We start from the raw sequence: 22588 nt of genomic DNA, 5'->3' as shown, positions 1-22588 counted from the left end.
ACGTGCCACTGTCAGGGAGCCAGGAGGAGATGGAGAAACAGATGGAGGAAGAATATTCTGGTTGTGCGGGAGCAGCTGCGTTAACCTACTTAGGAGTAGGTTAATCATTCTAGATGTTTAAAAATGCATTGTGCTAATTTAAGCAGGCTGAAAACGTATTGGGTGTAATTGCATTTTGATCATATTCATGCATAGATACATGTTGTTTTGATACATGTGAGCATAACACACAACATGGACATCCACTGCCCATACACAGGGATTATAGTGCTCCTGCTGCTGGGCTCGGTCAGTGAGCATCCCCTCCTCCTACACACACACACACACACATACAAATAATGTGATGCCCATTTTATTGTTGGATGCCATGTTGCTGCCCCCAGCATTACATCCATCCAGCCATGATGAGTGTTTTGGGTTCACATTCTCATTCCCAGCTCATTTAGAGCTTCTCTACTACTCACTGCATTATCATCGGTCAGCTTGCCCCGGAGGCATCATGATGTACATGCTGTTGAATCACACAATTAAACTACAAAACACCAGAAAATAAAAATACTTACGCAGTGGTTAGTTCGGAAGGTACGTGTGTGGAAACCCGTCTGCAGTTTCTGCACAATGATAACCGCCTAGAGGTCAGAATGTCGCAGGAGAATCTAAAGAAAACCATGAAAGATGAAAGACGCAGCACAGACTGGTTGTTATTGTATCACTTTGGGAGGGAGGTACAAATACCTCAACACTGAGACCGAATTAAACATGAAGAAAGATGATGTATGACTAAGGGAAAGGCTGTAAGATGAAATAAACTGAAAGGAAACTCCAACAAACGTTACACATCAAAGTTAGCTTTTTGTGGCTCCAGAGGTTTGTGAAATCTGCTAAACTGTCCCACTTTTTTTCACTGTCCAACAGTCCAACAATGTTATAGAAGTAGAATAATAAGTGCGTAGATACTCTTTCAGGGGAAGTGAGGTGGACCTTTGGAAAGCAGTGAGAGGGGGAGTGTCGTCTAGTTGTGAGTCTGGCCCGTGTGTCCTACCCTCTGTCTACATGATTTATGTGCATGTGCTCTATTCATTCACTAAATTATCTCACTATCCATTCAAGCTTTTATTATTTTGTTTGTGCTGTAGTGCCAGAATCCATCTTTTCATCCTCTTTGCAAGTTAGTTTAAGCTTCAGTTTAGTTCAGCGTGACCCATTTTTGGCTGAACTTAAATCTTAACTTGTACTTTCCTTTTTACTTCGGTTATGTAAAAATGTGTTATTTCAATGGCACAATAGCAATGTTTGACGTACTGTAAAACATCATGGACCGACGCTATCCACGATGTGTTGTTTTTGATGAAGTCTTGCAGGGGTTTTCATGTACGTTGGCATCGGGTCTTTGGAGGACCAGGTTCAGCAGGGGCGGAGTGCTCTACATGCATCTAACCATTGAATTATTCAGCCTTATGAATCATTGAGTCACGACACTCCTTTTTAGGCCCTCGCCTCAGAGCTCCAGCCTCACAGCTACCCACCATTCCAACATCTGACAGAGAGCGACGCACAACAGAGAACAGTCGTCAGAAGTTTAATGACTTTCTCCGTCTAGTTGTGCTGAATCATTACCTTCATCATCGCTACTGCTTTCTCACAGATGGCAGCATTCAAACATAATGTAAATCAATACCTGACGTTAATCACATGCATGCTAAATATGCTTAATGTCTACATTCTGTAAACTATATTGCAATGCATGAGCATTTTCATATTTTTTTTGATTTTATTGCGTCACAAAGAGGCTTTTTGATTCCCCTTTCAGAAAGAAAGTGTGTCGTTTCAGTGCTTGTTGAAAGACAGCCTATCATGTCGCACTATCTTTCTCTGCCAAATATGCTATAAATACGCAGAGATTATCACGTATCTCTATCTCTTCTATAGAGACCGTGTATGTGTTCTTGTGAGGTAACAATGTGTTATGCATGGGTGGCCTGGGAGCTGTTGCTCTTCAGTGCTTCTGCTGCTGCCTGTGTGGAATAACAGGTTTGGACAGAAGGCTGCTGCTCCTCAAAGGCTCTGAAGGGCAAGAGATCATTTCACAGATCATCACACCCAAGTGTAAACATACACATAAACACAATATACAGCAGGCTGTAAAATTGGGAGGGATTTTTTCTTATGAAATACATTCTTTTTTTCTCTCTGTGTCACTGCATTGTGAATTGTTTGCGAGTTTTTTAAATTTCTTTTATTTTTCAGATTTTCTTAAGACAGCTGGTCGAAGTCAGTGTGTAACAAACTGCAGAGTCTTAACTTTTTTGACACCCCCATCGTAACATGTGCGCTATCATTCAAATGGGAAGCAGTCATAAACTATAGCAAAAGATGAAAAGACAACCGATACACAGACAGCACCTTGTACATTTCTTTGCAAACTACCTTTCTCCTAATTACTTTCTATGTGTCGTGTTGTGGCAAAAATGAAGAGTAGAGAGATAATGATTTTATGTAGCAATCCAGCGGGACTGTATTAATGAGCACAAGGCAACATCCAACAAGTGAACAAGTCCATCTTTTTAGCATCTTTAGCACATATTTGTAATGTATATTTAGCCCCTCCCATCAGACCTTTTAACCAATCACATCAATTATTTGAAGAGCCAGGCACATGATTTACTCTGGTTGGATCAAGGTGACAGTGACCCAACCGCACTGTATAACAAGGGATCGTAGTCCGCATTCAGGAGAACATCTGTTAAATAACAAAGTATAATAGCAAGGTACATCATTATTTATGCTGGCTAACTCTAAGGCGTTCAACCAAGGTTATATGATTTCCCCCAACAGTCGCAGCATGAGAGGCACCCCTCCATCTAACTACACACGTACCCCCTCAACCACAATCATTTACAATGGGCTGCGGTGATGGTGTGGCCATGATTTTGGCACCGGCCATGTTAATGGTGTTATATCCACAGTTTGAGATTGATGATGATGATATGCACTGTGGAGGCGCTCTCCGTGGTCCTGACACGTCCACCACATTAGAGCATAAAGGCAGATTGTGTGACGCTGCATTGTAGCACTTTTTCATGCTGTCAGATCTGTGTATTCATGCTACTTCTGTCTGTCTGGTTGCCTCTCTCTCTCTCTCTCTCTCTCTCTCTCTCTCTCTCTCTCTCTCTCTCTCTCTGGTTATGATGAGGACACAAGGTGCTTGCATTCCCCTTTACAGTGCAGGACAAGGCTTAAAGCCCACTTGGCTCATTTGAAGCCTCCACCGATAATATTTAAATGTCACAATATTAGAGAGGAGATTAATTAATGCCTAAATAACGAAATAATAATTTGTAGGTTTACGGTCGCACTCCTATCGATTGGCGTATATAGCCTCTTGCTATGTATCTCTCCTTATTCAACATCTTGGGGAGGAGTATTAATTCTCCCGGTCTGTCTCTATGATCATTTCCCATTCGCAGAGGTGGCTATTTCTGGAGTCAATCAATTAGGTCACACAGTAGATTAAAAGCATGTTGTCCTGCGACATTGTGGGCTCCAGCCTTCCTCATTTGCTCTTCTCTCGGGCTTCACGCAACCTGGCCCCGGTGGTTCACGGTTATGAGTGATTCGTGACATTCATTGAATCGCCACCACTCTTCATGACCAGAAAATCCAATAAGAATCATCCTTTAAAAAAAAAAATGGAAATACAATCTGTATTCAGGCTGAAACTGGATCCTTGGAGATTTAGTTCGGAAAGTGAAGAGTTGAGCACAGAATAAGTGTATTATATAGAAATGTTATCGCAAGAAAGAAAATACTGCGGCTCTTATTCTCTCTCGGCATTCCATCTAAGTTGCCTTGGTTTTCCTCTGTGTTATGTAATTGAACATCTTTGTTGTGCCTCTATTTTAGTGCAAAGCATATGGTCGCCTGCACCTTGAACAGGCACCAGTGTGTTGGTGGAGCTTGTGGAAAAGCCTCGAAGAGAGGAGAGGATGAGGAGAGGAGAGGAAGCTGCACGGAAGAATATCCTCGATCCTCGGGAAGGGAGGGAGGAGAGAGCTCACTTCGTCCATTAATTTCCAAATGTGTGTTGCTAAGAATAGCCTCCCCCCTCCACCTTCTCTAACAAACACAGGCTGACTCGCGCGCGCACTTTGGCGAGCATGTACTCTACTTACTCACGCGCCCGCGTGCGCGCAGACATTGTCAGTTTGAGTTGCAGCTGTATCCTTGGTCAAGCTGCATGATGTCAACACCCCGCCTCTCCGCCAAACACACGCGCGCATCTGGCTATAATAAGCATAGTTAATAGTCGTAATGACACATATAAAGGTGGAAGGAAATGAGAAACACAGTCACACAGTGGCTGATGCCACCTCATCCTTTACGCCAACAGGCTCTTTAACGCATTTTAAAAAAAATGTTTTGGAGTTGGGTCCTTTGACAGGTCCAGTCCGACTGGGCAGGGCTATAACCCGAAGCGCCTTAAAATAAACGGGCTATGTCGATGCCCCCATCCGCGGCACACGTCTAGAAGTTGGGCGAGCAGCGTGCGTCATGTGCTGCGGCTGCACAACCGATCAGGCTCTCATCACGCTGCACATAAATTGAGACACAGCGATTCTGCGCGCAGTCGAGTTATTTAATCTGTACTCCGGTCTGAATCCCAAAGAAACAGCCGGTCCCCTCCCTTTCATTTGTGTCTTCATCCATTCATGGATCCATCTATCCATCCGTCCGTCTGTCCCTCTCCACTTCCCCTTGGGGCCGCTGGACGAAGAGAGCGGAGGCCGTGAGGAGTGATCTACCCTTCTCCAATGAGAGAGAGCGAAAGGACGCCGTGCCAGGACATTCGGGCTTAGCAGTGCGGACGAAGGCAGACTTTTCGGGGTGGGGATGGTGAGGGACTTTCTCGGCACTGCTGCATCTCGAACAGCTATATCAAGAACATGAGAGGGTGTAAGACGGCGGAGAAGCGGCCGTCGTACCCGTGTCTTTGACGACGCCGTCCGTGTGTCTCTTTCTCAGCTTCTGGATGGCGGCGCAGGTGACTGGAGAGAAGATGGTGTTTGCAACGAGGGAGGATGTTATTGAATTCGTCTGAGAAAAAAATATATTTCATCACCAGCGCTCGACAACAATGACAACGGCCTTTCAAAAGAAAAACGGTATTTCTCCTTCTCTTCCCTATGCTCGAGATTGTGCACTCTGGGGGGGGGGGGGGGGGAGACGCATTATTAACAAATGTCACAATGTTTCTGGTCTCAAGGCTTGTCGGAGTGCACTGGTAAAGCAACTGTAACGTGGCGGGAGGCAAACAAAAAATTGCCACACACTGCCAAACATTGCGGATTTTTCTAAAATAAATAAATAATTTTAGGTTTTCCCCTTGTCAATGCCTTTTAAGTCATGTTTAATGCCACTGACGGGCATTGCTGAAGGCTGATCATTATTTTTTAGATTTATTTCCGGCAGTCTGATTTATTAAGGCCTGTGTGATATTTAAAGGAATTAAGCTATCAATATATGCTGCCATAAGAGTTAAGAAATACATGGTTGTGAGAGTTACATGCTGTGGTGCGATCTGATGCAGGCATGAACCATGGAGAACATGAAACATTCATGTTAACGCGCTACAGTCTCCCCAGGATGTCACGTTGGGGGCAACATCTGCTTTACACGGACATACGAACCAACTAAGACGGAGACACCCGACAGTGCAACCAGTCAGCCAGCCCGAACACACATTGGTTTTCCTCACACCCACAATTGGCTGTCGGCAGAAACGCACAGAGAAGGAGGCAGTCGGCTACATGGGCGTCCTCGTCTGCTAAAACCAGCATATAACTGCAGGTGTTCAGCCGAAGTTTACAAGACAACCCGCTGTGCATATGAGACGTTCTGATCCAGATGGGATGTACTGTTGTGTGGCTGCACAGCTGAGCATTGGTCTCCTTCTCCGCTGCTTCGTGAAGATTGGCTTTCGGTGTCCAGAGAATGGCACGGTTTGGAGATGAGGTACCGGCCAGGTATGGCGGTGGGCCCGGCGGAGGGGGCCCGGGCGGCCGAGGTGGGAGCAGACAAGGAGGACCCCACGGACACGGTCACGGACACGGGCATGGACACGGCCATGGACATGGCCCACCCGGAGGGCCCGGTACCCAGAGAGTGTACAAGCAGTCTATGGCGCAAAGAGCCCGGACCATGGCCCTGTATAACCCCATTCCCGTGCGCCAGAACTGTTTCACCGTCAACCGCTCGCTGTTCATTTTCAGTGAGGATAACTTCATCAGAAAATACGCCAAAAAGATCACCGAATGGCCATATCCTTTACCTGGTGTTGTGTAGTGAGTAGAAGCTACAACTGTAGGCCTTGCCCGAGGATCAGGTAGGCCTAATGTCTGGTTGAGTGGTTCACACGTTCTCTCATTCCACCAGTTGGCAATACGTTACAATAACACAGGCGTAACGAGCAGACGCATCTGTGTACGTCCACGTGAGGAATGTTGTTGGAGGTGACGGAAGAAATGCTTGACATGTAATTTATTGTTAATTAAGAGGAAAGGGCATGGACCAGCGACCTCTTTTATGAGGCTGTTCATCACCATCAATCACATTTGTTAGTGATTCCATGTCACTGTCGCGAGGGACAAGCTTGAAATACTTTTCCCTATATGTGTGACGTGTGATGTGTGTGTTGTTGGCGGTAGTGGTTTGGGGGGGGGGGGTCTAGGGGGCGCGGTTGGTTGCTGATGTCAGCATGTGCAGTATAGGCCCAGCGCCTCGCGCTGTAATAGAGGAACATGAGAGAGTAGGGGGAGGGGAGGCAAGGTGGGAGAGACCTCGAGCGAGGGAGAAATGATAATGAGCTAAAATGTGTGTGTCTGAAGTGTGTCTATCCTCGCAGTGATGCGGACACACACGCTCCCTTATCAGCATGATGCAGGTGTCTTTCCAGATATGGAGAGAGAGAGCGAGAGAAAGAGAGAGAGAAAGAGAGAGAGCAGGTATGTAAGTGTGAATATAGTAGGCTTTTAACTTGTGCCTTGACACAGTATTAATTGTTTCCCCAAGTTAAGCATCCTCTTAATCACACAAGCTGCAGGTGTCACAGAATGAATGTGCCATCATTTTTAACTGTGTGTGGGTGTGTAGTCGTGTGTGTGTGTGTGTGTGTGTGTGTGTGTGTGTGTGTGTGTGTGTGTGTGTGTGTGTGTAGAGGTGTGTGTGTGTGTGTGCAACAACGACAACCACTAAGTGTGGTATAGTGTTCCATTTCCAGCAATTCCCTGCATTTTCATCTTTCATGAAACCAGCATGCACCATTCAGGGGAGAAATAGCAAGTGATTTGAGCATTTTCATTTGCAGGATTGGTGTGTGTGAGTGTGAATGCATGTGCATGTGGAACTATGTTTCTCTGTGAATGTTAATGACAAGAGGGGAAATTGGAGTAATGATTGTATTGATCCATGCTGATGCTTGAGCTGTGACATACACTAATTGGGCTGCTCTGGTAAAATGCAGTGCTACTTATAATTCCTCTGAATCATGTCTATTCACCATCTAAATGACAGACGTGTGTGTTGGTGAGAGAAAGAGTGCGAGAGTGTGCAAATAATGTGATGTTGTATATTCATGGATTTCCTTTCCAAAATACCGTTACAGTCATTTAATCGCTCTAAAACTCAAAGATTTCCATGCGATGTTGAAGAAGTATACTTATTCTGAATTAAACTAGCTGTACAATGTTTCTAAATAGTGGATTTATTACTTTTGAACAATGCGCTTTGGAGTTGGGGTGTCATTCTGGTTATTAGTCAAGATGTATTACTTGCTTACGTATATAAGCAATTGCAGTAGTTTCCATTTCAGGAAAAATGCAGACCTCTTGTGTTTACAGGCTGTACTGATAGAAAAAAAGAAAAGAAAAGTCAAACTAACTAATGGCTGAGAGAAAAACTGTTGTTGAATTAATTTCAACGTTGATGGAAATGGAGAAAGAATACAAATGCTGGCAAGAAAAAAGGGGCCAGTAGCAGGAGTCCCCTGGCGAACCCAACATGTCAGTTGGGAATGCACAGGACACTACAGGTTTACTTTGTACTGCTTTTAAAAGTGGCTAAAGTTGGACTCATTAGTTTGAAGTTCAAAGAACTTTCCTGTGAGTGGTAAGTTGTGATATATCTTTTTTTAAAGATGACATTTTGATACGTCACAGTAGGAAAAGCAAATGTGTAAATAATGAAATTAAAGATGGCTAATTTTGATTCTGATTCTTCAGCTTCAGAGTCGTGTTAATGAGCAGGATGACTTCCTGTCACATTGTGATGCTCACTGCGACACATGAATAACACGGAGCTGTTAATGTTATTAGTAACACCTCCGCACTCTGCTGTGAAAAACAACGTATGTCCCACTGCACAAACTGTCAAATGGATGATCCCAGATAGCTTTTAAAGTCTTTTAGTACTTAATATTTTTTTTATATTTACATATAACATTTTTCCTTCTCTTCCTGTAAAATGGAAATTTAGTGTCTTCCTTTAGTGAAGAATGAATACCAACATTAACACAACTAGTACAATATAAGTTGTATTGTGCTAAGCCCGGATATGAATGAGGCGTTGATCTGGATAACATTCTCAGGTTAATCTAATCATTGATGAGATTTAGAAGTGTAAGTATGAATTAGTAAATTCAAGATTTCAAAATATTATTTGCTCACATGTTGTAATTTAAACTTGTAGTCCCACAAAACAGAAGAAGTTGCTATGTCTTTTGATCATATTTATCATCTCTGTTGACATTAGTGAGACTGGTTGGTTTCATATAACTTCATGACTGGTCCAGAAAGCAGCTGTTGAAGGGTTTCATATCTTGGATATGTTTCTCTTTGGGATATTTCAGGTCTTCGAGCTACACAGTCCCAACACCATCGTCACGTTGTTTGATACAATAACATGAACGCTAGTACGATATAATGTAATCCAGCACAATAGCTCTACAATAACTCTTTGGGAATCTTATAATGTTCAATATTTGCTGAGACTGTGTCTGGCTGCTGATTCAATTCATCGGTAATTCCTGAAGTTGTGCTTTGTGGTGTTGTTATTTATTGAATTGTCATATATGCAAGGTGTAGCTAGTACACAATGTATCCCCCCCCCCCCTTCCCCACCACCAGGGAATATACTTTCACGTCATACTGTCCAACCCTGAGTACGTTTGAGATACAGATGATGTCATTGTGTGGCTTAATGTGGGAAAACTAACCAAGCTGAGGCTTTAAGGAACAAAATGGGTTTCATAATGAAATGCTATTTAGAGATTTTTTTCATAACCTCCTTCAATCAATATTTTTAAAACACACGGAATCTTTTGACAGTATTTCCAGTAAAGGTCTCATTCCTAGTCGTGTATGATATCAACCGTTTTTTCCCCCTCTTTTGTTTGTTTTTGTCAATTAATGGGGTCCTACTGAAGTTGTCACGGGTAGCGAGTGGCAGGCGCTCACGTGCAGAGGAACAGCACAGGACTCAATGTGAATAACACAAACTGTCTTTACTGAGGCAACATGTTCCAATAAGCAAACAAGTTCAAGAAGGGGCAGGCAGAGAATCGGAGGTCAGAACAGGAAGGTCAGGAATACACACTAACACACTAATAACACTGGAAACACACTAATAACACTGGAGAGCTCTGCAGGGGGGAACACAGGTGTACGGCATGAGACACTAACGAGACAAGAGTGGCTGAGGGCAGGTGCAGGGAATGAAACAATCAAGGAGACAGAGGAGACACAGAGGAGACACAGAACAGGGCGTTACAGAAGCACTAAATCTAAGTAAGTTTTACTTATTTAACGTGCTAAAGCTTGAGATAGTTGAGGTACTCACTCTGCAGGAAGTGGTGGTGACAATGCCCTTATCAATCATAAGGTCACCCCCCCCCACCCCCCTGAGGGAAGTGTGGGGTCAAAGTGTGCAGCGTCTCATCAGTGCACGTTTTCTCACGCAACGTGTTAAAGTGACATTTATACAACTTTTGGATCTAAATAATTGACATTAAAATCATATTTGATCGGCTGACAATCAACTTCAATTGATTGTCATTGGCAATGTTAATGGCAAACATTATCTAAATATGTTATCTATTTTAAACATGTTCTAAATACATCATGTGTGATGCAGCTGCGTAACTAGAGCATAATGATAATCATAATAATGATGCGCAGAGTAGCACCCAGTTTCTGTTAGGATATCCTTACTGACAGACGGCAACTGCATTTGAACATCCATCCTCCTGTCAGTCTGTGTCAAGGAGGCTTTCTGTCTGGATATTTCCACAGATACTGCATCAACACATTGGAATTAATAATATCTGTCTCATACTGGCAAACGGCGAAAATTAATGGACCCAAATCAAGATTAAAGGCAATTTAATACTTATTTCAACCAGTTATTGTTGTTATTGTAGTGTTATTACAGTATCTGAAATGTTTCCTTCACTGGCCGTTGGATGGTTAACGTTAGAATATTCTTGCATGACACAATGAAGAAATGGGTTTAGAGATATTGGGGATATAGTTCATTAAAATGTAGAGGATAGTGATTCAGTCATTAGAACCTGCAGCCAATAGACAACTGACTGATGTTTCACTAAACAGAGAGAGATCAGGCTTTTTAAATCCCCAGATGTAGCGTCTCAATGGATTCACACACTATTCAGAAGAATTATGACCTGCAGCTTTATTTAGTTCTGAACTGACTGGACCCATGGGAGTACCATATAAATAACTGTTCTCTCATATCCACATGTAGGTAGAGTAGAGGGATATTTGGTTGTTTAATTAGAATTAGCACTACAGAGTTCATGGTGTTACTGTGCCATTTTATTATTTGAAACAAGTGGTCGGCAAATAGTGCTTTGTTTAATAAATTATTACCGGCATTCATATTTCACACTGAGTTTGATTAACAAACTGAACCTTGGATACAGAGCATAGTGTTCAGACACAGGCCAAACTTTGTATAAAATCAGTGCATTAGCCTACTCAACAGGGAGGCCTTCAACATAATTCCATTACATAAATAATTCCTGTAATAAACCTCATTACATCTTGACATTTGTATATTTCCATATCGCAAAATGTATTTTTGGAAACATATATATACATATTTTCATTATAGCAAGGGAATATACCACATTTCACCAACCTTAACGTTATTGGATATTGTTTGAATTCTACATTGTATTGTATTTGGTAATTATTAATTTTGTATTTTAATAATCAGTGTGCGCAAGTGACCCGACCCTCACCTGCTACCCATAACGTAGGCCACCCCATGGAATACCCACCTGAAATATGAAAGAAACTCGCAACAGTATTAGGAACGATGTCATAGTGATTAAAACGGGCCGCCAGCGAGCTGTGAAATGCGAACGTCAGCATCCAGAGCTGCAAAGTACACTAGAGTCTGACATCTCCTCGTTAAAAGGCAGTAACTTGGGCTGTGGGGTTTTATTTAGTGACAAAGACACGTGCCCACTGTTGAAATAGGAAAACATCAGAAGGACGACGCTGACGCTGGAACCGAGCAACACTCGACAAACACAATCCACCTCCGTGTCGACGAGCTGAAACGTCATCCAGAGTATCACTGTCTCTGTGTGCTGGTCTGGTGAGGCACTTGCATCCATCAACAAGTAAAATACCCAAGCCTATTGAATATGAGCTGAGTCCATATTAAATCATATGATATTGAACTGCAGGGTATCATTGTGTGATCAGATGGTTGAGCATAGCTGTGCATATCAAATCATCTGCGGAGAAGACAAAGGCCTACATGCCCCGAAACTATTGCACAAGACCTCTCCTGTATTAAGAGTGTTTACTCGATATTATGATTGTGCTGATGCCCTCATAATGTGCACACAAAAAATAAAGTTGACCTCTGACCCAAAATGACAATTTGACCTTGCCACATCCATATCAGGAGTTAATGTAAACCATTAAAACCCTAAACATTGATTCTCATCTCTTCAGTTGTAGCTTTAGCACCTGCAATGTGGACATAGATAGATAGATAGATAGATATATACTTTATTAATCCCCAAGGGGAAATTTGTCGTGACATCTGCAGGACACTAATTTTAGCATGTGTAAGCATGATCACACAAACAAACACACATATTCAGCCCTCAATACACACGCATTGCACACACTGTATGGTGTTGTTGCCTGCGTCATCAGCATACACTTAAGTGTGTATTTCTGTTCTGTAAATGGAGAGGAAGTCAATAATATGTTCTAGCTATCTATAGTTACAAGCTCAATAGGAAATATAATACAATTGTAATGTCCTCTATAAACTACCATCCTTTCATAATCATAACATGTGAAGTTAGAACATTCTTTGGAGTACAAAGTTTAAAGCATGCAGTTAGTTGTGCCTAAGAGGCCGTGAGTTGTGAGTTCATGTGCTCGTCAGTTGATCCTATGAGACCCAGAATCAATGAGATCAGATGACCATTCGAGACTAGCGGTGTAATCTCTGCTCAGCTGTTTCACTGAGGATTCTACCTCCATCTTCTGTCTCCAATATACTGCAGAAGAGTCACTCATAGCAGATCTCTGGTGTTTGAGTGGAAGTAGGTTGTGATGACATTTGCATTCTTGCAGGTTTATGTGATGCTTGTTGGATGCGTTACTTCCCGTTTGTGTCAACAAATTGCGACAAGAAGCACTCTAATATGTTCAGAGTGTGTCTGAGTCCGAAGCAGGTTGTTTGTCCCAGTGGTGTACCTGATCAAGCCGCCACCAAGAAACATCAGGTCTCTCACTTCCTTTGCAATAATGTGAGTCGAGACCACACACACACACACACACACACAGAGTGATGAGGAGAGACAGACGAGGAGGAAGTGAGACACAGTCGGGGACAGAGTGAGAGTGCTCCTCCCCGCCTCCACCCTCTTATGTTCTCCAGTTGACGTTAAGGCCTGATTGCTAGGACAGTTTACAGCATTACTACGGAGCATGTGTGTGTTTCTGTACAAGGCACATATTATTATATTGAATCTTTCTTGGGTTCGGGGTTAAAAGCAATAAGGGTAGTGGTCGGTGGGATAACATGAGGAGTGGGGAAGTCAGTAAGACAGAGACATTACAGAGATGGGTGGACTAATGCCAAATGATTGGAGAGAGAGAGAGAGAGAATCAAACTGCCAGTCTGCATATAAATCATTTAACACAAAGCGGTGGAGAGTCAAACACTCAACGACACTGCAGCCAGAGCACTCACACAACCTTGTTTTTGTCACTCCGACAGACGTTGACTTACATCTGATTGCCTCAATCAGAACCCAAAACTTAACCAAACAACGAAGTCTGAACCGGGAAAATGAATGGTTTACCAAATTGGGGGTGAATTTCTATAATGTGACGGGACAGATACTCTCTCTTTCTTTCTCTCTCTCTCTTTGGGATCTCCTCTATACGTTTCACTCCCTGTGTTTTTTGTCTTTCGCTCAAAGCCAATCCATCGCTCTCTTCTCGCTCTCCGCCCTGCCACTGCTGCTCCACTCGCTCCACTGCAGCTCGTCCTCGGTCTAATTGCCCACTTCCGCCGCCTTACGCGATGCTAATTTAAAGCATTTGTTTGAAGTTTTTCGGGGATACTTTGCAGAACATCCTGACAGCTGCACATCTTGTCTGGTTCAGTTCGCTCATAATTGTTGGCAATATGGAGTGCGTCTGTTTTTTTATGTCTTATGATTCCTGTGTGTGTGTGTGTGTGTGTGTGTGTGTGTTTGCCCTCTGGCCTCAATCTGCCAAGCTCATACCTTTAACTGTCTGGTAATAAATGTGTGAATTGATCTGCATCCTGAGTCCGGGCAGACTCCGCACTGGGGATTGCATGAGAACACACAGACAAACACACACACAAACACACACACACACACACACACAGGCATAACATGTACAAAACACTCGCAAGAACTAGAAACAAAATTGAACTAAGTTTAAATAGTTTCACACTTGAAAAATAAATGCTATTTTCTCATTATGTGTTAAATTATTCTTTATCTCTAGCATTATCTTAGGGGGAAAAAGCAACTCAAGTCTCAAGACTAAAGAAATGTGGTGATTTAAAAGATGAACTTTTTTATTATTAAAGACAATACCTACTTCCGTTCAAACAGCAACATCTTTATGGCTTCAATTGATGTGATATTGCTCATCGCCAGAGCATTGTTTTACTTTTGCCGAGCCTGTGTGTGTGTGTGTGTGTGTTTTTTACTGAAATACATCTGTTCTCCCACAGTGTTCTTACTTAGAGGTGGAGCAACACTGAGGTCATTTTGGTGGTGAGGTTTGCCCATCTCTCTCTCTCTCTCTCTCTCTCTCTCTCTCTCTCTCTCTCTCTCTCTCTCTCTCTCTCTCTCTCTCTCTCTCCCTGTTGACTCGAGAAGTGAATTGATCTTTCATTCACATTTTCAAAAATTGCACTGAATGGCTTTTATAGCACAGCCGAGCAGAACGTCTCAGCCATAAAACACGAGAAGTTATTGGAATAAAAGTGTATGTGGATGAAAGATGATCTCTAACATCTTACCAAATGAATACATGTAAATGTGTTGTGACTGGAAGAGCAATGCTGAGGAGGAATGGTTCACCAACAGAAACGGAAATAACAAGCAACAATGTTCTCAGATTGTAAATTGATCCTTTAAAATTATGATGAATGCGTCACGTCAGCTGCTTTTTTGATCCACTGCAGATGGGTGCCCTTGTAACATGTGTGGCGACTGAGAAATGGAAGCAAAATCAATTTGGAAATATGCTGCCGTGTAGCAACTAGGACATAAATCACAATGGAAACATTGGTTTCAATTGCTGATGTGGCTCATTTATAATACAGAACAAATGGCAGTATGGTGTTGTTTGTCTTTAATTGTCGAAATGTAAAATCTATTAGAAAATGTCCGTAGAGTTAAATATGCTTGAGTTGGCCAGGAGAGTATTTGTTTAATCTGATGTCGATAAACATCCACAGGCTTACAGACGTTTTTTTTATATTTCTTATCATAGACAGTCATGTGTAGATATATTTATGTTTTCATTGTTCATGTAAATTCTGATTCTCGTTAGTTGTTAACCGTTGGCACGGATGTTAATAAACTCAAAGTAATTTAGTTCTTGAATTGTTGGCGACAGACTAATTTGCGTCTCTTCGTCCATGTTTACTGTACAGACATGTAGTCATGGCACATTGAAAAGAAGATCACATTTTTCTCTTTGTCATTTTTCTTAATCTCTCTTCTTTCCCTCTGCCTTTTTCTCATTCCCTTTTCTCTTAGCTCTGCATTCTGGCTCCGTTAAATAATTCAGTTCAGTTGCTGGCTAGTTTGGATGTGTATGTGTGTGTATGTGTGTGTGTGTGTATGTGTGTCTGTGTGTGTTGTGTCTTTGAGGGGTGCATTGACGTGGGGCCAGGCTATTTTGGGGATTCTGATACGTGGCGAGAGAGAAAAATAGAGAGTCTGTGATGGATTGATTTTTTTGTATGCCTCTGTTCTTTAGTCACGTGCTGTGGCTGCTACGAGACAACCCGTGCTGGAAACCTGCACTCTATCTGCAGGGCTTGCTGGCACACTCACACACACACACAGACACACACACACACACATACCCTTTGGCAGTGAAAAGCAGGTATCGTGCACACAGTTGAATCAGCAGGTATACAAACACACGTTCTTACTAACACACCCGCACCGCCACCTGAACATACAGCTCATGTAAGAAAATGTCACCCGTACACTGTTATTCCTCACACACACACAAACACACACACAAACACATACACAAACCACCGTCAGCATCTTGTACAAAGTGACAACTCGGCTCTATGTGAGAGGGGTGAGAGAGAGAAGCAGCATCTGGCGTATGGATAAACAGGCAGTGGGCGCCTGTAAAGACGTTACACATTGATGCTAAATCAGCCTGAGAGACGCCAAGCAGGGCTAAACTGGCCTCCTAGCACTTCCATTTCTTTGGCAACGGAGTCAAACGTGGTGCCGAAGTGAGATATGTCGAATCATTGATTACATTTGATTTGATTTTACCTGTTTTCTTTTTGTCACAATATTGAGTGCAGCAGCAAAAATCACAGTTGGTTTTTGGAGCAATATTTTATTGCGTGGCAACGCTTCTCTGTGGAGGCCATTTTCTTGCTGTGGAGTTTCCTGTAGAGAGACTGAGTCAAGGGAATCACTGCCCATCCTCATGAATATATGTGAAATCTCATCGTCATTTCTACTGAGAATATATTGTGGACTTTCAGAGTCTTGGCTAAAGCTTGGAAAACAATTATTATAGCCTTTCATTTTTTCAAAAACACATTGCTAAATGGATAAAATGCAAGGAACGTGTGTGTGATTCATAAGAGTCTATTTAAAAGGTGTGATGCACAAATAAAATGAGGTGAATCAACCTTGGTCTCTTCTATTATATAGCTGCTGATATTCAAAATAATTTAGCTGAATAGTTCTCAAACACAGTGCTTGATCCCATTCACTTGATCAAATCAGTGCTTCTGAGTGAAAAATGACAAGAAAATGAAGTAATCATTTGAGCCGTCCTGCCAGCGCTCTGCTGCATAATGGAACAGGACAGAAAGGGAGAGAGGAAGGGAGGAGAATGTATTGAGGGCCGTAAAAAAAAACAGACGATTTTCTACGTTTTGAGTTATTTCTTTCTTCTTCTTAAAAAGAATCCAATGCAACACGAGCAAAGCACATTCATAAATGATATTTGATTTGTGTTGACTTTTCTACAGGACACCTAAAGTACCTTCTTTATACCGCAAACAAACATACAAAGAGAGAGAGAGAAAGAGAGAATACGAGTGTGATTATGTTGTCCTTGTGGCTCCATTAGTTTTCATATTTGAAAAACTAGACTCTTGTCTTGTAAACTTTAAAATGGAGTATGATAATGATATCAGCCTTTTTTCCCTGACAAACATTTCAAGTCAATGTATTACAGTTAAGTGTGCTTTATCAGACACAAACAAGAGAGATGTCAGAGTGAGAAAGGTCCATTCTATAATGCTTGGTTTTATTAAAAGGCGGACTGGCACATTCCTAAAGGGTAGCAGCTGCTCTGGACTCTATTGGCAGACCAGTGGAGTGTAAGTGAAGTCTCGTGTTGGCCTGTGTGTACAGTGCATGTATGAAAGTGTGTGCTTGAACATCAATAAAGCACTTGCACGGATGGGGTGCAGAGAAGCAACGCCGTGGACAATATGTGAGGGGTAGATATTTGTGTGTCAGCGTTTGTGCGTTTTCATACGTGCGTGTGCTGACATTCTTGCCACGTTGCAACTGTGAGATGTGTGAGATGCGAGAATACAAATGTGGTCGTTCAGGAATGTGTGAAGTGTGTCAAGATATGGAAGCTGTGATGTTATACAGCGCTGTGTGTCACATACTGTATGTGAAAGGATGATGCATCTCTCTCTGTATGTATGCGTGTACGTGTTTATGTATGTGTGTGTATGTATATATGTGTATATAAGTTTGTATGTATGTAAGTGTGTATGTGTGAATGTGTGAATGTATGTCCTGTATGCAAGTGTGTATGTATGAATGTAAGTGTGTATTTATGTATCTATGTAAGTATGTAAATATTTATGTAAGTAAGTACGTATGTATGTAAGTGTGTAAGTAAGTGTGTGTATGTGTATGTGTGTATATATGTATGTATGTAAGTAAGTGTGTGTGCATATGTGTGTATGTATGTAAGTGTGCATGTATGTATGTAAGTAAGTGTGTGTGCATATGTGTGTATGTATGTAAGTGTGCATGTATGTATGTAAGTCTGTATGTAAGTGTGTGTGTGTGTGTGTGTGTTCTGCCACTAACCTACTTGAACAGAGCATACACAACGATCAAAAGAAGAAAATGCTGCCATACTCTCACCTTCTGTCATCCTCGTGCTTTATCCTTCATTCAGCACTCCTTCGCTCTTCGTCTCTTCCTTACTGTTGTTTTCCTCCCTCCCTCTGCTCGGTCCTCCCCCCTCCTCCTCCTCCTCCCACGTCTGTGCCCAAAGGACAGTTGCTCTCTTTCCTAGTGTCCTATATCTTTCATTTAGCCCTCCATATACTTCCCTCCTATCCAACAACCTTTCCTCGTCCCCCCCCCCCCCCTCCCATCTCTTGCTGTCGGTGTCCTCGTGCGTTTGCTCACCTCCTTCGACTTTGAATGGAGATGGCATGATAGAGATATGGAGGACTGATGGGAGGACTCAGTAAGAGAAAAGTGAAATCGGGAGAGATGTAAGAGTCAGAGACGCAATGGGGGAAAGAGAGATAAGAAGAAAAATGAGGAGATAAAGGAATGTAAGAGGAGATGGGGACATAAAAGCAGAGAGATACAGTATGGGAGAAAGAGAGAGGAGGCTCAACCGGCTGAGAGAGAGAGGAATATATCAGTGAGAAACAGGCAGGAGCTTTACTGAGGAGGAGAGAGAGAGCATGAAGACTGTATGGAGCGCTGATGGACAAGGTGAAGGAAAGGCCAGTAGACGTGTGCGTCCATCATTTGGCTACTTTGAGAGCCTCACTTCACTTTTCTTTGTGATACTTCTCTCTTCTACGGCCACCACTGTCCCCATTACAGTGTTTACACACATAGAGACGCACACTTAAAACAAAAGAGCATACGCAGAACACACACGCACAGTGAAAACATAGTGAGGGAGCAACATATTCTCATACCTCTCTCTCTCTCACTCTGTCACGTTGCTATATATAGCACTTGAGGAACATAATTGAAATTGAATGCAGGGACAAAATGTGCCAAATGATCATCACACATCAAACTGTCGCATGCGGAGCATTTCTAATACACAACAGACACACATTTATCCCTGTATTAGTCGCTCTCCTCCTCCCTCTGTCTCCTTGCTCCTCTCCTTCCCCTCTTTCCCTTTCTTGAGTGAACTACACCCGCCTTCTCACAGCCCAATACACGCACACACACACGCATGCATATGCATATATAGATGCACACACACTCACATTTATACACACTCCTTGCTGGGGGGCAGAAAGGCTAATTGAATGGTGCCCTGGGTGTTCTTGTCGATGTGTGTGTGTGTGAGGAAAGCGCGGTCACACGCGCACACACACACACAAACACACACACAAATACACATTGTGGGTTTGAGCTAGAGCAGCTTTTTACACAGAAGTTTGTAACAGACGGGGTGGCTTTAGCTCAGTCGGGTAAGAGGGCCGTCCTTCAACCGCAAGGTTGTGGGGGATGTGGGCCTCCCTCTCTCCCCTAGCGCTGCAGTCGAGTGTCAAGGCACTGAACCCTGAACCCCCAGTTGCTTCCGCGCTCGCATCATCCTGCTCCTTAATAACTAAGGATGGGTTAAATGCAGAGAACTAATTTCCCCTTGGGGATTAATAAAAGTGTATATTTATTTATTTCACACATGCACACATGATGTATGTTTCCATAAATAGAATATTTCCCAGTTCAGCGTCTCCCTCCCTCCCTACTGGGAATGACTGCTCCCGAAGGAAGCAACCAGGTAGGAAAAAGGTGAAGAAGAGGAGAACGACTAGGATAGAGACTAGTACACTAGAAAAGAGAGAGTGAATTAGTTTGTGCAGTCCAAATGTGTATTTCTACTTTATATGTCGATGATATATACACATATAATATTATTCATCTTTTTTTCTTCCTCTCCTACCTCCTCCTCCCTTCTCTTACTCACTCGTTCACCTCCTTCACGTATTTGCTTTTGCATTATTTCTCTCGGTCACTCTCTCCACTCGCTCCCTCTTCTTGAAATGTAACTCTTCATCTTGTGACCTTAACGAGACTGGAGATGGAGATTGATTTAAGAAGACCACCAGTGTGTGTGTGTGTGTGTGTGTGTGTGTGTGTGTGTGTGTGTGTGTGTGTGTGTGTGTGTGTGTGTGTGTGTGTGTGTGCTTGTTAGAGAAAGAGAGCAAGAAACACAATTAGATTTACAATGACACACCCCCTCTTTTTCTCTCTCTCTCCTTCTCTCTCCCTCTGAACCAGCTCTCAGATGTTATGTACAATGAGATAAACGGTGATGTCACAATAAATCTAAATTAGTGTCCAGGCAAACTATTACACACCAACACTTTCATATAGCCTCTGTTTATGTGTGCGTGTGTGCGTGTCAGTATTTGTTTGTCTGTGTGGGTGGTGTGTTACTAGAACATACACTTAGCATATTTAACTGACTCATAATGATGACTCTGTGTGTGTGTGTGTGTGTGTGTGTGTGTGTGTGTGTGTGTGTGTGTGTGTGTGTGTGTGTTAATATAAACAAGAGGGCATAGGTGATATTGTGCTGCATACATTTGCACATCAATTAGGTCGTCTATTTTCATTTATTTATTTATTTGTAATGAAATTCCTTGCCGGATTGACAAAACTGTAACGTGTGTTTTTGATTTGTACAGGTTACAACTAAATAATTGGTTCTGCATGCAACTTTAAGTTTGGGCCCGCTGGCTCATCTCGACATTCATAGTTCTGTCTGATTTGCACCCTCAAAGACAATATGACCCACGGATTTAAGAAACATCAATCAACAATCACTTATTGCTCATATTAGTAAATAATCTATATTGCAGATCTGTATCATCTTGCCAACGTGTAAATAGATGCATATTGACTTGATGTGGGAGTGTTGACAAGAATGACTCATGTTCAGACTACATTCAAACCCGGACTACCCTGACAGGCTTTTTCAAACGAAACAAGTAATATTGATATGATGCAAATCAATGTGTGAAAACAGATACTAATAACATCAACTGAAGATCAATATATTGTAATTATAGCACCTTTTATTGGAAAGTTATGAAGATCAGGCACATTATGCCATGACGATGTACAAAAACCCCTGTAATGTGAAGCTGTGTGTTCCTTGACCCGCCTCACTCCATTTGAGTGGATGATTCTTTCCACCATCATCGCCAACTGCATCGTCTTGGCTCTGGAGCAACATTTGCCTGATGGGGACAAGACGCCGCTGTCTGAGCGCCTGGTGAGTTCAACAGGCATGACGCAGTACGTTAGCCATATGTAATCATGATCAAATACAGGTGACAGTTCTGACTCCTTATTGGTTGATGCGTGCTGCTAGTCGAGTTAAAACAAGAATGATTTTTACCGTTGAAAAAAGGGAATGCTCCGCATGCTCTGTGCTCGACCACAGCACATTATTAAAAATACACATGTATATGCACACAATGTTTATGAAGACAGATTTACAAGGAGATATAATCATGTTATGTAATTTGTAAACCTGTGAATGTAGTTATAAGTTACAGAGCAGGGTATCTTACTTTGTCACCGTCCATCCTTCTTAACCTCTCTTCCTTTCTCTCTCTCTCTCTCTCTCTCTCTCTCTCTCTCTCTCAGGATGATACGGAGCCGTACTTCATAGGGATCTTCTGTTTTGAGTCTGGAATAAAGATCCTGGCGCTCGGTTTCGCGTTCCACAAGAACTCCTACCTGAGGAACGGATGGAACGTCATGGACTTTGTGGTGGTGCTCACGGGGTGAGTGGCCAGCTCACACCTGTTACAACAGTGTGCCCTGGAACACCTTGAAAAACAGTGGGACAATTTCCCACGCATTGAAAAAACACACACAAATGAAAGAAAAAGTAAAGCGTCATAGAAGATCTTGAGTAGTTCAGGAACATTCGTTCTCCTATTCTCCCGAAGCTGAGAATGAACTAGTGGCTATCTATCAGATTTTCCCAAAACAGAAAACATTGCCATCTTAAAGACCTATGTTATGGTCAGGATCATATGAATTGCTTTCTTCCTAATAGTTGAATAATGATAAAGTTGACGTGCAATTTCTAAGCACACAAGAGATGATTTCATAGATAGGTTACAGCCATAGACTTCATCTCTTCTTTGATCAGACTCGCACAGACAGGAGCGTATTAGCGTATGGCTCGACCCCGTATGGTGTACCTGCTACATCCCCACTGCAAATGTCCTGGAAATGTTCTCTCTGAAAGGATCACTGGAAAGGTGTGTGTGTTTGTGTGTTTGTGTGTGTGTGTGTGTGCTCCTTTGCCCTAATGAATGGCCCCATTCTGGGCAAGGCAGCAGTCAGATCACAGAGCGGAACTGCAGGCAGCCAGCAGCCTGGGTAGAGAACAAATGTCACCACAATATCCACAGAGACGAGGGGAGGGGGGTAAGAAAAGAGGATGTACAACAATTCACAGGTGTCGGCAGATAGAAGAGAGGAGACAGAGAAGCAATGAGAACAATATATGAAGCCTCAATGAGAAGGTGAAAGGGAAGTTAAGGGAAGTTATGATTTACAGTGTGGTTGCATTAGGGATTGGTGAAGTGGAAAGTCAGCATTAAATGGATGTGAATATCTTATTGCTGATGAAACTCAGACAAAAAACATTTGCTTTTAATCTAATTTGATGACGATTTTTACAAAGCTTCAGAAATGTTTTTTTAACAACACACTGCATACAGCAGTAATATGGTTTTC

General features: G+C 42.5%; 1 protein-coding gene across 1 annotated transcript in view; it reads left to right on the top strand.

Annotated features, from left to right (window-relative positions):
- Positions 1-5991: 5991 nt before the first annotated feature.
- cacna1aa (calcium channel, voltage-dependent, P/Q type, alpha 1A subunit, a) overlaps positions 5992-22588 on the top strand; it is a 74249-nt gene continuing 57652 nt past the window's right edge. Inside the window, exons 1-3 of the mRNA XM_056406829.1 lie at positions 5992-6317; positions 20999-21104; positions 21482-21621. Coding sequence (XP_056262804.1) covers positions 5992-6317; positions 20999-21104; positions 21482-21621 — 572 coding nt within the window. The remainder of the gene's footprint in view (positions 6318-20998; positions 21105-21481; positions 21622-22588) is intronic.

Source organism: Pseudoliparis swirei, chromosome 23 (assembly GCF_029220125.1).
Source record: "Pseudoliparis swirei isolate HS2019 ecotype Mariana Trench chromosome 23, NWPU_hadal_v1, whole genome shotgun sequence".
Lineage (NCBI taxonomy): Eukaryota > Metazoa > Chordata > Actinopteri > Perciformes > Liparidae > Pseudoliparis > Pseudoliparis swirei.
This window is presented reverse-complemented; position numbering and strand designations above follow the sequence as displayed.